We start from the raw sequence: 16236 nt of genomic DNA, 5'->3' as shown, positions 1-16236 counted from the left end.
ACCTCCTTTGGCTGCCTTTCATTCCAGTTCTCTGCTGCCAATGACTGAAACAAATGACAAAAATCACTGAAGTTGGGAGACTTATATCTCCCTCACTAACTTTAAGCGTCAGCTGTCAGAGCAGCTTATCGATCGCTGCAGCTGTACACAGTCCATCTGTAAATAGCCCATCCAACCAACTACCTACCTCATCCCCGTATTTGTTTTTGTTTTTCTGCTCTTTTGCACACCAGTATTTATACTTGAACATCCTCATCTGCACATATACAGTGTGCAAAAAAGGATTTAGTCAGCCACCAATTGTGCAAGTTCTTCCACTTAAAAAGATGAGAGAGGCCACCATAATTTGCAAATAAATTCATAAAAAATCCTACAATGTGATTTTCTGGATTTTTTTTCTCATTTTGTCTGTCATAGTTGAAGTGTACCTATGAGACATGACAGGCCTCTCTCATCTTTTTAAGTGGGAGAACTTGCACAATTGGTGGCTGACTAAACACTTTTTTGCCCCACTGTATCACTCCAGTGTAAATTGCTACATTGTAATTACTTCACCACTATTGGCCTATTTATTGCCTTACCTCCTTACTTCATTTGCACACAATGTATACAGATTTTTCTATTGTGTTATTGACTGTACGTTTTTTTTTATCCCATGTGTAAGTCTGTGTTGTTGTTTTTTTCTCACTGCTTTGCTTTATCTTGGCCAGGTCGCAGTTGTAAATGAGAACGTGTTCTCAACTGGCCTACCTGGTTAAATAAAGGTGAAATAAAAAAATAATTACAAAAAATATTATTGCGTTTTCCTGTAATTGCAATTGGTCTTTGCTTGTCTCTGTAAATATTTGTGTCTTTTTCTCTCAGACCACTTCCATTTCTTCTGCGGTCTGTGTATAATGAATCTAGTCAGAATGGCACTGGGCTGAGTGTCTGTGCGTGAGAATGATTTGGGTGAAGGAGCCGATGTCTTTTTCATCTTTAGGAGTAATAAAGATGAAACATGAGGGTTGCGGTCTGGACGGTCTGGCGGTCTTTGAAGGGAAGGCCAAGGTAAAGATGAGACAACTGAGGCTTGTACTTGACTAAAGCATAGGGCTGCTACTGCTTGTGTTTGTGTGCGTACGTGTGGATTGTGGAAGTGTGTGTGTGTGTGGCCCTGTGTCTGTGCTGCAGATAACCATCTGGGTTGGTCAGCCTTTGCTAACTGGACTGATACCAGTAATATCTCTCAATGTGTCTATTCTGTCAGACAGTAATGTATTTTCTTCACTAACAGAGGATAATATTGTAGTGTTTGAGATTAGATGGAGGTCTTTTCGGGGCCATTAAGTGAGTTCACCTTGGTTGACCTATGATGCATCGTCATCACGCTATATTTCAACTCCATAACCAGTGCTTCCTATTGTCGGAGTCCTGCAGTCAAATGACCAAATCACCCTCTAGTGGCCTCATGGTTGGAATGTTGTTCGTATTTTTCATAATTTCATAATTAATAAACATTATTGGGGGAAAAAAATGGGTGTTTCTATGTCAAACTGTTTTGTTATATTTCAGTCTTCTGCGATGCATATAAAGTGTATTATTGGGACGCAAACTCAATATTTAATACATTTCAACTCTTTATCTGACATGGTACAGGTGTCCTCTTTGTTTAAGCCCATAACCATGTGTGTGAGGTGTATACTTCTATTTCAAAGTAGATTTGTTTAAGACTACCAAGAAACTCTGTGACCCTGATTTAGCCCACTGCAGTAAAAGGCTAATAGTTGCTCTTGATCAACGTGGTCTCAGGACAATTCGTATAATTTTGTATGTAAATCTGTGACACTCCATTTACTATATGTTACTTTATGTAAGGTTATATTATGAATGGAATAGCTGTCATACAATATCATGCGAATTAGTGGACATATAGTATCGTACGTCTTACCTGGTCGTACAATACCATACAAATTGGATGACACAACTTATTATACATCTTCGAGGATGTATAGTATTATACATCTTTCTCTGAGACCAGGTGGCTTGTTGCGCCATAACAACAAGGACTTGATGTAAAGACCTCCAGTCTTGTACATATTTGAGCATTATTAACTTATGGCTCCTGGACTGGTTAATTGAACCTAAAGAATGTGAAGGTACAGTCACTGTATCCTTAATATGTCATGTTTTGAGCTCATATATGATAGGCGTCGTATATACTGTATGTGTGTGTTGAACAGACCAACGACGTAGGTTCCCTTGGTGTCACTTCTGTCTTACCCCCGACTGACACATGGGTCATGTGTCACAGGTGAAGAACCAGGATGTAGCTTGTTTCACGCCACATTGACCATTTGGCTGATGTATTGCCCTTTCTGTCCTTCGCTCTCTTTTTCGCTCTCCTCCTCCATTCTATCCTGTTAAATTGGAGTCATGAGACAGTCTGCCAGGGTAGTGTTGTGGTCAGGAGAAAGGAAAGGTACTTAGGTGGTGGACTGACAGGTGGTGGACTGACACAGTGCGGCTGCAGTACGTGCACAACAGAGCACAGCAGGCCTGAGTCAGCGCAGCGAGCCTGAAATAGGTTATGGGGCAGTGTAGGTTATGGTGGTCACATGTCTGTTTGTCTGTATTTTTGCAGCCTTCCTCCAACACCACATCCGCCAGGCACTAAAAACAGGACCTTGACTGATTCTAGACGAGTTTGGGATGTTGTTGGACTCAGTTGTTGTGTGTCTGTTTGGGGGAGATGGGGGCAGTGGGAGGACGACTGGTGAAATCATCAGGCTGCCATTTGTAGGGAGAGAGAGGAGGAGTTAGAGAGCAGAAACAAGGAGGGAGACTTGAGGGAGAGTGTGAGACGGTGGAAGGAGATACAGACAGAAATCAAGATAATATGTGAATGTTTTGATTGCAGCCTCTGGACAGCAACAGCATGTGGTGTCCTGATGTTCTGCTTGTTCCTGTTCCAACCAGAGGAAAGAGTTGTCTCCCTAATCAATCATGGTCTGACCCTCTGCTCCTCTTCTCCTAACCCTATCGCCTCAGCAGGCTCCTCCTAACCCTATCGCCTCAGCAGGCTCCTCCTAACCCATACCCCTCAGCAGGCTCCTCCTAACCCTATCGCCTCAGCAGGCTCCTCCTAACCCTATCGCCTCAGCAGGCTCCTCCTAACCCATACCCATCAGCAGGCTCCTCCTAACCCTATCGCCTCAGCAGGCTCCTCCTAACCCATACCCCTCAGCAGGCTCCTCCTAACCCTATCGCCTCAGCAGGCTCCTCCTAACCCATACCCCTCAGCAGGCTCCTCCTAACCCATACCCCTCAGCAGGCTCCTCCTAACCCTATCGCCTCAGCAGGCTCCTCCTAACCCATACCCCTCAGCAGGCTCCTCCTAACCCTATCGCCTCAGCAGGCTCCTCCTAACCCATACCCCTCAGCAGGCTCCTCCTAACCCATACCCCTCAGCAGGCTCCTCCTAACCCTATCGCCTCAGCAGGCTCCTCCTAACCCTATCGCCTCAGCAGGATCCTCCTAACCCATACCTCTCAGCCCCTCAGTTGTCTCTGGGTATACGTGGGGCAGGACAGCTTGATATGAACCATTAGCCTACTAACTGTTGTTTGACAAGATAGACAATATTTGTGGGACAGTGGCTGTCAGTGTCGTTGATGACAGAGGACAATTTTTATTTCTCATGAAAATGGCCTTATTTCTATCACAGCATATTGGATGACTGTCATGTATATTCCTTTCACCCAGTTCAATGTAACAGCGATAGGTTTAGTCTAGTACATGATACTTGAATTTTCCCTATACCCGTCATGAAGGTTGCTACAACCTAGCCTATGAATGAAGGTTTACAACGTAGGTGCACACAGGTCGAGAGAAAATGTTGAGGTGACACATGGACAGACAGCGACACATTCAATACAGCATTGCACACTCTTGCCTGCATCTAGCTGATAGGGTGTAATCATTAGTCCAACAGTTGCAAATTAGAATTTTTATTGGACCAATTCTGGTATATTTATCCCCGTTTCCGTTTAAGAAACGTTTTTCAACAGAATCGGCGAAATGAATACACCCCTGATCATGCGTAACACGGTTCACATTCACTGATCAAGTGGAGCTCCCAAGTGTCGCAGTCGTCTGAGACACTGCATCTCAGTGCAAGAGGCATCACCGCAGTATCTGGTTCGAAACCAGGCTGCATCATATCCGGTTGTGATTAGGTGTCCTATAGGGTGGTGCACAATTGGCCCAACGTCATCCGGGGTTGGCCGGGGTAGCCGTCATTGTAAATAATAATTTGTTCTTAACTGACTTGCCAAGTTAAATAAAGGTTAAATTAAAAAAGAACAGCCACGTTGTATTCCTTCTCACATCTATGCGCTCACCTTTGTTGCTTGTGGATGTCAATGCACAACACATCAGCTGTATGCGACCAGGCCAAGAAATCTTTCCATATCATAACACATCGTTGTCACCATATTAGCTAAAGTAACATAGCTAATATAACTAATGCGTTAGTAACCTTGCTACAATCATGCAGTAATGTTACAGTGTACAGTCAGTAAGCAATTACACCGACGGGCCCCGGTGGCAATAAATTAGTAAAACCTAAAGCTTACCTTGACTTGGAAGAGTTCCAGTGTTGGAGAGTCATAGCCAGCTAGCTAACATAGCATCCCTCTGTTTGAGTAAAACAGTGAAACTGAAAGTGGAAGAAATGATGAAATCTCGCTCTCTCTCTTGCTTCTCCTAAATTTTGGAAGAAATTAAGTTGTTCAAAACTGTTCAACTATTGTCTGTCTCTCTCTTTGATTCAACCACTCTCCACATTTTATGCCATGCAGTGCTAGCTAGCTGTATATTGTGCTTTCAGTACTAGATTAATTTTATGATCCTTTGATTGGGTCGACAACATGTCAGTTCATGCTGAAAGAGCTGTGATAGGTTGGAAGGGGGTGAAGTCTATGGAAGGGGGTGAAAGCCATGTGCCTCTTAGGTTTTGTATTGAAGTCAATGTATCCAGAGGAGGACGGAAGCTAGCTGTCCTCCGGCTACACCGTGGCGCTACCCTACAAGAATGCTGTTGAGGCTACTGTAGACCTTCATTGCAAAATAGTATGTTTTAATCAGTTATTTGGTGACGTTATTATTTTTAGCATAGTTGTATCTAAAAAGGATAACTTAAAAAAAAATGTTTCACCATTTTCTTAAAAAATGTTTTTTTCACAAACTCCCATCCTCCTTTAAAAATTCATAATGAAGTTAATATGTATGCTATCCACTATGATTTTTGAAATGACATTAGGGTTAAAATAAGAGGCTTTGGAAGAGCATAGAGGTGCTAAGGTTTGCGGGAGCTCTCCACCAGTGAACAGCATCATGAAATGCTTTGGTGATCAGATTTTGTCAATGTTGTGGTCCTTTTGAAAAAAAGACGACTTCCTCAGTAGCAAGCAAGGTTGTACTCACTTCCTCTTTCTCTTTCTCTCTCCCTCTCTCTCAGGTTTGGGGTGCTCCTCTTCATAATATCCTGCTATTACATGGTAGCAAAGACCTAAAGACGAGGTAAGCAGTGTGACCTTCTCCTTTCAGTTTTTTACACTGTGTAGATCTCTCATTGGGTCAACGGTCAATGGGCACTGTATCTGCGATCCGGAGTTGTGTGTCAGTTAATGTCGTTATAAGTGGGTGGCTCACAAAAGAGTCTCAAGATTCACTTCAATGATAAAGTGTGAATGCTGAAGAAGAAAAAAGCAAAAGGGAGCAACTTTCACTTCCCCTCAGATCTCATTGTGCCGCTGTGTTTGGCTGTTGTGGTAAGTACTAGACCAAGGGGAATTATCTTAACCCTCTGGTGGAGTTGACAACTAAGGTGCTAATGGTGGGAACCCGGGCGCCTGGTAAGGTCACAGAGGCCGATGAATTCTGTCAGTCTGTTTGTCTGTCAGTAACCCACCGCTAGACAGAGTTTGCTTACTGGCAACTCCCAGCAACCACAGACAGAGATACAGAGCAGCTCCTATGATGATTGGTGTGTGTGTGTGTGTGTGTGTGTGTGTGTGTGTGTGTGTGTGTGTGTGTGTGTGTGTGTGTGTGTGTGTGTGTGTGTGTGTGTGTGTACAGTAGTGTGTCATTGTGTGGTTTATGTGTTGGGGTGTGTGGTTGCGGGCATGGGGTGGTACAGACTGGCAGTCCTAGACTAGTATAGAGCAGGTCAGGATAGACTGGCACAGCACTGTAGAACATTCTCACAGCTCTTCCTGTATGGTTCCTCTTCGTAGTCTGCTCATAGCCACCTGCTGATGACTGACGGAGATGACTGACGGAGGTCATTCTGTTACATTTAAATCCACCTCCTAGCTTATGCCACTCCAGCTCAGAACGCATTTAAACCATCTGTCATGCTCTCACAATCGTTTTTTCTTTGTTTAGCAACCTTACAGGTGTAGGATCTTAATTTGACCTTTATTGTTACAGCAAAATAATCCTGCAGCAACAGGATTTGAATGTTTAGTCCATAATGTTGCTTGATCGGTGGTTAGGCTATCAGCTGGCCAAAAGTAGGTTGCATGAAAAGTGCAATACTGTTCATCTGCATTTCAACATTTCCAACAAAGGAGTGATCACATTTAGGGGATACTGATTTAATACTTAGACACAGAAAGCAGTTAAAAGGCTTGTCGTTGTAGTGAATGGTGGGTGATGTATCCGTAAGTGGATTGGGGGATGGATGAGTGAAAAAGGTTAAAGATTGAAGTTGAGAGGAGGGCATGCCAGGGTATGGCAACCAATGGGATGTGGATTTTGAGTGTGAGCGTAAGCTGATTATATTAGCGTCATGCCCAGAGGCACCCACCAGGTCACAGAGTTACTGTGTTCTGTCCACCTGGTGCTCTCTCTCTCTCTCTCTCTCTCTCTCTCTCTCTCTCTCTCTCTCTCTCTCTCTCTCTCTCTCTCTCTCTCTCTCTCTCTCTCTCATTGCTCAGATGAAGGTCATGTTCTATACTGTACCATGTCATTCGTTTAAAAATAACCATTTATTGTCCCTCACCAAGTCTTCCCCTACCACTTTCTGTTGTGTTTCTTTCTGTCCGTCTCCTGGTCGTACAAATGTAGGATCTTAATTTGACCAGTATTTTTGCAGCAAAATAAGTCTGCGTCAACAGGATTTGAACGTTTAGTCCACAAATTGCTTGATCAGTGGTTAGGCCATTACCTGGCCTAAATAAGGTTACATGAAAAGTGCAATACTGTTAATATAACCATGCAGTGCAGGTTTTTGAATTTATGTAAATCCTGAAGCTCAAATACTCAGCAACAAAATAGTGATTCAATTAAGATCCTACACCTGTATGTAGAAATGTATTGACAAGCTTATGGACACTATATAAAGAGCTTTAATTTCCCTTCTACATTGTGTCCTTGTATACAAAGACATACAGAGACAGAGACATTACTGACACTCTCTCTCTCAGAGCTAAGGGACCTATATTTTCTATTGTTGACCTTACAGACCTTAGTCAAATAAATATGTCCATGTTCCAATATATGAGCTTCACATAATTAAGGCTACTTGGTCTTGTACAATTGAACCAATGACATAATGCAAACCCCAAGTGAAGGAAGTCTGCTGACTTTGTTCCAAGCGAAGAAGGTATTTGACATGTGTATTTGACCTAGATCTGCTCCCTCATGCAGCTGTTGACTCAACACGGAGCAGAACGTTCAGACCCTCAGCTCCTCCAGAGCGAAACAAACTGCCCAACTACAGCTGTCAAACAAAACCAGTCCAACCGCTCTGTGGCCGTGTCAGTCGGATACGGCCACAGCTTCTTTCACTTTTAGTCAACTCCAACTGATGTTCTCCTCCCTTGATTGAAAACCTGTACATTTTCCATGTCACTTCAAATCTGCTCACCCTACTCTCACATTATTCTCTATTCACTCTCTCTTCAAATCTGCTCCACCCCCATCCCCCTTCTTTCCCCCCCCCCTTCTCTCTCTCTCTCTCTCTCTCTCTCTCTCTCTCTCTCTCTCTCTCTCTCTCTCTCTCTCTCTCTCTCTCTCTCTCTCTCTCTCTCTCTCTCTCTCTCTCTCTCCCTCCCCCCCCCCCCCCTCTTGCCTCTGCCCAGGGTGTGTAAGATGGCAGTGTGGATCCAGGCCCAGCAGCTCCAGGGGGATGCGCTGCACCAGATGCAGTCTCTCTATGGACAGCACTTCCCCATTGAGGTGCGCCATTACCTGTCCCAGTGGCTCGAGGGCCAACTCTGGTGAGTGCAGCACAAAGCACACCACTCTACCTGACAGAAAGACATGCCTCACCCAGTAACCTTCACATTCGGTTCAATCACAGTCACAGTAGTAGCAGGGACCATCGAGGTGTAGTAACCTGAGAGCAATGTTCAGTAGCAAGTGTGTAAAGTCACTGTCCCAGTGTATGTGCTTGAGTGAAGGTGGTGTGTGTTAGGGAATGCATAGGCGATTAATGTCTGCTCTGTTCTGCGTGTATGTACATACAGCATATCTCTAAACATTCTATATGTCTCTGTGCCAGGGATGTGATCGATCTGGAGAACCCCCAGGAGGAGTTTAAGGCCAAGCGTCTGCTGGACAGCCTGATCCAGGAGCTGCAGAACAAGGCTGAGCATCAGGTGGGAGAGGACGGATTCCTGCTCAAGATCAAACTGGGACACTACGCCAGCCAGCTCAAGGTGAGACAGATTGAACCAGTAGACGAATCTCCACACAAAGCTAACTAGAGAAAGGTGAGACAGGTGGGCAGTACCAGTATGAAGGTGAGAGATACCGAGCACAGAGCCAGTGACCTCACAAAAAAAACTCCACACCTAACTAGCTAGCTGGACAGTTTTAATAAAGCCAGTATGAACCCACTAAACTCACAAGGATATGATAACCTTACAGCCAACTATACCAGCTGAATCGTGGTGATTATTATTTCAATTATACTGATACCAAACTCAGCTAAATGTTAGTTATCACAGCCTCATTGGCAACAGTCCCATGTCTTCACCCTTATGGACAGGGTTCAGAGGAACAAGCTGTCTCTTATCACCTTCCACAGTGGGAGTAGAAGGCATCTTGTCAACACAACATTCTGTAGGCCTACAATGCGGGACTTTCAACCCCGCATGGTGCCTTGGTGTGTGGATGCATGCGTGCGTGAGAGAGGGATTTAGATCCGTGTTTCCCAACTCTGGTCCTCCAGTATCCCCAACAGCACACATATTTTTTTGTAGCCCCGGACAAGCACATCTGATTCAACTTGTCAATTAATCATCACGCCTTCAATGAGTTGAATACAGTGTTTTTGTCTGGGGCTACAACAAAATGTGTACTTTTGGGTTTACCTGAGGACCGGAGTTTAAAGAGAGAGAGAAAAATAGAGAAAGGAAGAGAAATGTAGCCAGTGGATGTGAGACCAAGTCGTCTGCACTTGAGAGAAGGATCTCATTAGTTTAATTGGGTTTAGCTAGGCTCAGGAAGTGGGCTTTAGAGCGTTAGCATGCCGTGGCTCGGGGGCGGGCTAAATTGGTCAGTGTTTTGTGCGCGGCCGTACTGCCAGTCAGCGGCTAACACGGCTAACAGGCCTAACACGACAGCACATGTGGTCCTTGTCTTTCAGAGCACGTATGACCGCTGCCCTCTGGAGCTGGTGAGATGCATTAAACACATCCTGTACACGGAGCAGAGGCTAGTCCGAGAGGCCTCTAATGTGAGTATGTTAGCACTCTCTCCAACTTCCATTCCTACTCCCACCTACCTGGGAAGCTTGTTTCACAGGTATGCATATAACAGATACCTGCAGCTCGTATGCACAAAATACACGCACGCACGCACGCACACACACACACACACACACACACACACACACACACACACACACACACACACACACACACACACACACACACACACACACACACATACACACATACATACACGCACATACACATATGGAAATACCCACATACCTTTTATAAACATTTGCAGACATCCACACTCTATCAACACCACACAGAGATGTTTAACATAACAGAGCCAAGTGCATGACATTATGGAAATCCCAGCCATTGGGGGTCGCTTTGCTGCCTCTCTGCCGACATCAAAGGCTGTGTACTCTCAATTTTCCCTCAGACATACGTAAACCTGTTAACAACCACATAAAAACATAAATACACACAGCGTACACACACACACACACACACACACACACACACACACACACACACAGCGTACACACACACACACACACACACACACACACACACATAGCATTTCACACACACACCTAGTCAGAAAACCTGCACAGACACAGCTCATATGTCTCGCTGAAAGATAAACTTTGAATTCCTCATTAACCAGCAATGCTGTAGGCCTGGTGGGGAGGTGAAGAAATGTGATATTTTATAACAAGGGTTATAAAACCATAAAGCCGGTGGTCCATAAAACATCTGAATATCAATAAACCCAGTGTTAAATTGATTTCCAGTCCTGCCAGGCTTCTCCTATCACAGGATTGCATTCCCACCTGTTTACTCAGACTGTCTTCACAGTGCTCAAGTCCCCAGCCTTAACAAGCCATAGGCTGTGTGCCCACGATAAGGAAATGCATTTCCCTCGGTCTCACATGTTCAGTCAGTGGTGATCACTGCTGGTTATGGTCGTTAGGGATTACTGTGGAATAACACAAGCAGGGGTCATTGAGGTTGTGTTATAGAGGCACAGGGAGATTTCAGGTTCTGTCCGTTTGTGTGGCTTTCTGCTCCATATAACGATGATGAAATGCTCAACACCACACTAGCTAGTTCCTGCAAATCATCTCAAAGCCAGCGTTGTTTACCGGCCCAGCCCTCTCACCTCTCTCTCCTCTCTCTGATTGGCAGTCGAGCTCCCCAGTGGGAGGGATGATGGACAGCATGTCCCAGAAGTACCAGCAGATCAATCAGGCATTTGAGGAGCTGCGCCTGCTGACCCAGGACACAGAGAACGACCTGAGAAAGCTCCAGCACAACCAGGAGTACTTCATCATCCAGTACCAGGAGAGCCTCCGCATCCAGGGTGAGTCAGCCTTGCCCTGGTCCCCCTCCTAGTCACAACACCCTGGGTCATCAACCCCAGCAGACCTCACCTTTTTAGGGCAGAATGACGTGTGGGTTTATAGGTGAGTGAGTGAGTGTGTGTGTGTGTGTGTGTGTGTGTGTGTGTGTGTGTGTGTGTGTGTGTGTGTGTGTGTGTGTGTGTGTGTTTGTGTGTGTGTAAAGTAAAAGACAGGTGTGTTTATGTGAGATTTGCTGACCTCTCCCTCTCTCCTGTCCTGTCCTTCTTCAATCCCTCTCCCTCTCCCTCTCCCTCTCCCTCTCCCTCTCCCTCTCCCTCTCCCTCTCCCTCTCCCTCTCCCTCTCCCTCTCTTCGCCTACATGCAGCCCAGTTGACCAGCCTGACCACACTGCCCCCTGCTGACAGACAGCTGAGGGAGCCCACATTACTGAGCAAGAGAGCCACCGTGGAGGCCTGGCTCACACGGGAGGCCAACACACTACAGAAATACAGACTGGTACACTACTTTTTATACTGCATACACACACACACATGTACTGAAACACGCACACACACATGTACACACTGGAATGAAGGCGCCGGTAGGGATGGCTGCCGTTTTATCGGTTCTTATCCGACCGTGCTATTTTGTTAATTTTTTTTCCCATTGTTTATAACTTATTTTGTACATAATGTTGCTGCTACCGTCTCTTATGACCGAAAAGAGCTTTTGGACATCAGAACAGCAATTACTCACCTCGAATTGGATGAAGAATTTTTCTTTAATGAGATGGACGGGAAGGATATACTCCAAACACCCGAACAGGCCCTCATCCCCGTCATTCACTGGAGAAAGAAACTGCGATTTTGCGGAAAGAGATTGGGGTTCTTGTGAGGATCAGGTGACAAGTGGCTTATCTGCCTTTGCCATCAGTACTGTTAGCTAACGTTCAATTGCTGGAAAAATAAATGGGATGAACTGAAAGCTTGTATATCCTACCAACGGGACATTAAAAACTGTAATATCTTATGTTTCACTGAGTCATGGCAGGATGACAACATTAATAACATACAGCTGGTGGGTTATACACTCTATCGGCAGGATAAAACAGCAGCCTCTGGTAAGACACGGGGCGGGGGCGTATATCTCAGGAAGTCTCAAGGTTTTGCTCGCCTGAGGTATCTCTTGATTAGCTGTTGACCACACTATCTACCTAGAGAGTTTTCATCTGTATTTTTCGTAGCTGTCTACATACCACCACAGACCGATACTGGCACTGAAACCGCACTCAATGAGCTGTATACCTCCATAAGCAAACAGGAAAATGCTCATCCAGAGGCAGCGCTCCTAGTGGCCGGGGACTTTAATGCAGGGAAACTTAAGTCAGTTTTACCTAATTTCTATCAGCATGTTAAATCCAGAGGGAAAAAACTCTAGACCATCTTTACTCCACACAGCTCTCCCTCGCCCAGACGTGTACAAAGCTCTCCCTCACCCTCCGTTTGGCAAATCTGACCATAATTCTATCCTCCTGATTCCTGCTTACAAGCAAAAATTAAAGCAGGAAGCACCAGTGACTCGGTCTATAAAAAAGTGGTCAGATGAAGCAGATGCTAAACTACCGGATTTTCCTAGCACAGACTGGAATATGTTACGGGATTCTTCCGATGGCATTGAGGAGTACACCACATCAGTCACTGGCTTCATCAATAAGTGCATCGATGACGTCGTCCCCACAGTGACTGTACGTACATACCACAACCAGAAGCCATAGATTACAGGTAACATTCGCACTGCGCTAAAAGGTAGAGCTGCCGTTTTTATAAGAAATCCCGCTATGCCCTCCGACAAATCATCAAACAGGCAAAGCATCAGTACAGGACTAAGATCAAATCATACTACACCAGCTCTGACTTTCTTATGTGGCAGGGCTTGTAAACTATTAGACTACAAAGAGCTAAATAACTTCTATGCTCGCTTCGAGGCAAGTAACAATGAAACATGCATGAGAGCATCAGCTGTTCCGGACAACTGTGTGATCACGCTCTCCGCAGCCGATGTGAGTGAGACCTTTAAACAGGTCAACATTCACAAGGCCGCAGGGCCAGACAGATTACCAGGACGTGTACTCTGAGCATGCGCTGACCAACTGGCAAGTGTCTTCACTGACATTTACAACCTCTCCCTGTCTGAGTCTATAATACCAACATGTTTCAAGCAGACCACCATAGTCCTTGTGCCCAAGAACAATAAAGTAACACTCACGTCTGTAGCCATGAAATGCTTTGAAAGGCTGGTCATGGCTCACATCAACACCATTATCCCAGAAACCCTAGAACCACTACAATTTGCATACCGCCCCAACAGATCCACAGATGATGCAATCTCTATTGCACTCCACACTGCCCTTTTACACCTTGACAAAAGAAACACCTATGTGAGAATAATATTCATTGACTACAGCGCAGCGTTCAACACCACAGTGCCTTCCAAGCTCATCACTAAGCTCAGGACCCTGGGACTAAACACCTCCCTCTGCAACTGGATCCTGGACTTCCTCACGGGCCACCCCCAGGTGGTAAGAGTAGGTAACAACACATCCGCCACGCTGATCCTCAACACGGTGGCCCCTCAGCCTATAGGGAGAAGATAGGAGACCTGACCGTGTGGTACAAGGACAACAGCCTCTCCCTCAACATGATCAAGACAAAGGAGATGATTGTGGACTACAGGAAAAGGAGGGCTGAGCATGTCCCCATTCTCATCGACAGGGCTGTAGTAGAGCAGGTTGAGAGCGTCAAGTTCCTTGGTGTCCACATCACCAACAAATAACATGGCCCAAGCACACCAAGACAGTCGTGAAAAGGGCACGACAAAACCTATTCCCCCTCAAGAGACTAAAAATATTTGGCATGGGTCCTCAGATCCTCAAAAGGATTTACAGCTGCACCTCCGAGAGCATCCTCATGGGTTGCATCATTGCCTGGAATGGCAAATGCTCGCCCTCGGACCGCAAGGCACTACAGAGGGTAGTGCGTACTGTCCAGTACATCACCAGGGTCAAGCTTCCTGCCATCCAGGACCTCTATACCAGGCGGTATCAGAGGAAGGCCCTAAAAATTGTCAAAGACTCCAGCCACCCTAGTCATGGACTGTTCTCTCTGCTACCGCACGGCAAGCGGTACCGGAGCGCCAAATCTAGGTCCAAGAGGCTTCTAAACAGCTTCTACCCCCAAGCCATAAGACTACTGAACATCTAATCAAATGGCTACCCAGACTATTTGCATTGCCCCCTCACCCGTCTTCTAAGCTGCTGCTACTCTCTGCTGTTTTCAACCAAGATCTCAGTGATCACTGCCTCATTGCCTGCATCCGTAATGGGTCTGCGGTCAAACGACCACCCCTCATCACTGTCAAACGCTCCCGAAAACACTTCAGCGAGCAGGCCTTTCTAATCGACCTGGCACGGGTATCCTGGAAGGATATTGACCTTATCCCGTCAGTAGAGGATGCCTGGGTATTCTTTAAAAGTGCCTTCCGGGGCCTCACGGGTGGCGCAGTGGTTAAGGGCGCTGTACTGCTGCGCCAGCTGTGTCACCCCTGTCATAACCGGCCGCGACCGGGAGATCCATGGGGAGACACACAATTGGCCTAGCGTCATCCGGATTAGGGAGGGTTTGGCCGGTAGGGATATCCTTGTCTCATCGCGCACCAGCGACTCCTGTGGTGGGCTGGGCGCAGTGCACGCTAACCAAGGTTGCCAGGTGCACGGTGTTTCCTCTGACACGTTGGTGCGGCTGGCTTCCGGGTTGGATACGCGCTGTGTTAAGAAGCAGTGCGGCTTGGTTGGGTTGTGTTTCGGAGGACGCATAACTTTCAACCTTCGTCTCTCCCGAGCCCTTGTAGCGATGAGACAAGATAGTAGCTACTAACAATTGGATACCACGAAATTGGGGAGAAAAAGGGGTAAAAATAAATAACAAATAATAACAAAAGTGCCTTCCTCACCATCTTAAATAAACATGCCACATTCAATAGAAATTGAACCAGGAACAGATATAGCCCTTGGTTCACTCCAGACCTGACTGCCTTTGACCAGCACAAAAACATCCTGTGGCGTACTGCATTAGCATCGAATAGCCCCCTTGATATGCAACTTTTCAGGGAAGTTAGGAACCAATATACACAGGCAGTTAGGAAAGCTAAAGCTAGCTTTTTCAAGCAGATATTTGCATCCTGTAGCACAAACTCCAAAAGGTTCTGGGACACTGTAAAGTCCATGGAGAATAAGGGCACCTCCTCCCAGCTGCCCACTGCACTGAGGCTAGGAAACACTGTCACCACCGATAAATCCACTATAATTGAGAATTTCAATAAGCATTTTTCTATGGCTGGCCATGCTTTCCACCTGGCTAACCCTACCCCAATAAACAGCACTCCACTCCCCACAGCAACTCGCCCAAGCCTCCCCAATTTCTCCTTCAGCCAAGTCCAGATAGCTGATGTTCTGAAAGAGCTGCAAAATCTGGACCCCTACAAATCAGCTGGGCTAGACAATCTGGACCCTCTCTTTCTAAATGTATCTGCCGAAATTGTTGCAACCCCTATTACTAACCTGTTCAACCTCTGTTTCGTATTGTCTGAGATTCCCAAAGATTGGAAAGCTGCCGCGGTCATCCCCTCTTCAAAGGGGGAGACACTAAACCCAAACTGCTACAGACCTATATCTATCCTACCCTGCCTTTCTAAGGTCTTCGAAAGCCAAGTTAACAAAACAGATTAACAAAACAGATTACTGACCATTTCGAATCCCACCGTACCTTCTCCACTATGAAATCTGGTTTCAGAGCTTGTCATGGGTGCACCTCAGCCACGCTCAAGGTCCTAAACAATATCATAACCGCTATCAATAAGAGACATTACTGTGTAGCTGTATTCATCGACCTGGCCAAGGCTTTCGACTCTGTCAATCACCACATTCTCTTCGGCAGACTCAACAGCTTTGGTTTCTCAAATGATTGCCTCGCCTGGTTCACCAACTACTTTTCTAATAGAGTTCAATGTGTCAAATCGGAGGGCCTGTTGTCCAGACATCTGGCAGTCTCTATGGCGGTGCCATAGGGTTCAATTCTTGGGCCGACTCTCTTTTCTGTATACATCAATGTCTACGCAGACGACAT

General features: G+C 45.9%; 1 protein-coding gene across 2 annotated transcripts in view; it reads left to right on the top strand.

The window, feature by feature from the left end:
• stat5 (signal transducer and activator of transcription 5) overlaps nt 1-16236 on the top strand; it is a 99233-nt gene that overhangs the window by 61372 nt on the left and 21625 nt on the right. Inside the window, exons 2-7 of one of the 2 annotated variants that reach the window (XM_090194283.1) lie at nt 5501-5562; nt 8130-8267; nt 8552-8708; nt 9641-9730; nt 10902-11076; nt 11442-11572. In XM_090194283.1, the coding sequence (XP_090050409.1) occupies nt 8140-8267; nt 8552-8708; nt 9641-9730; nt 10902-11076; nt 11442-11572 (681 nt within the window). In that variant the 5' untranslated portion in view covers nt 5501-5562; nt 8130-8139. 2 annotated transcript variants of the gene reach the window in all.

This window comes from Oncorhynchus mykiss, chromosome 13, assembly GCF_057628025.1.
Source record: "Oncorhynchus mykiss isolate SJ-2025 chromosome 13, ASM5762802v1, whole genome shotgun sequence".
NCBI classification, from domain to species: Eukaryota; Metazoa; Chordata; class Actinopteri; order Salmoniformes; family Salmonidae; genus Oncorhynchus; species Oncorhynchus mykiss.
Note: the sequence above shows the minus strand (reverse complement) of the source record. Positions and strands in the feature narration are given on the sequence as shown.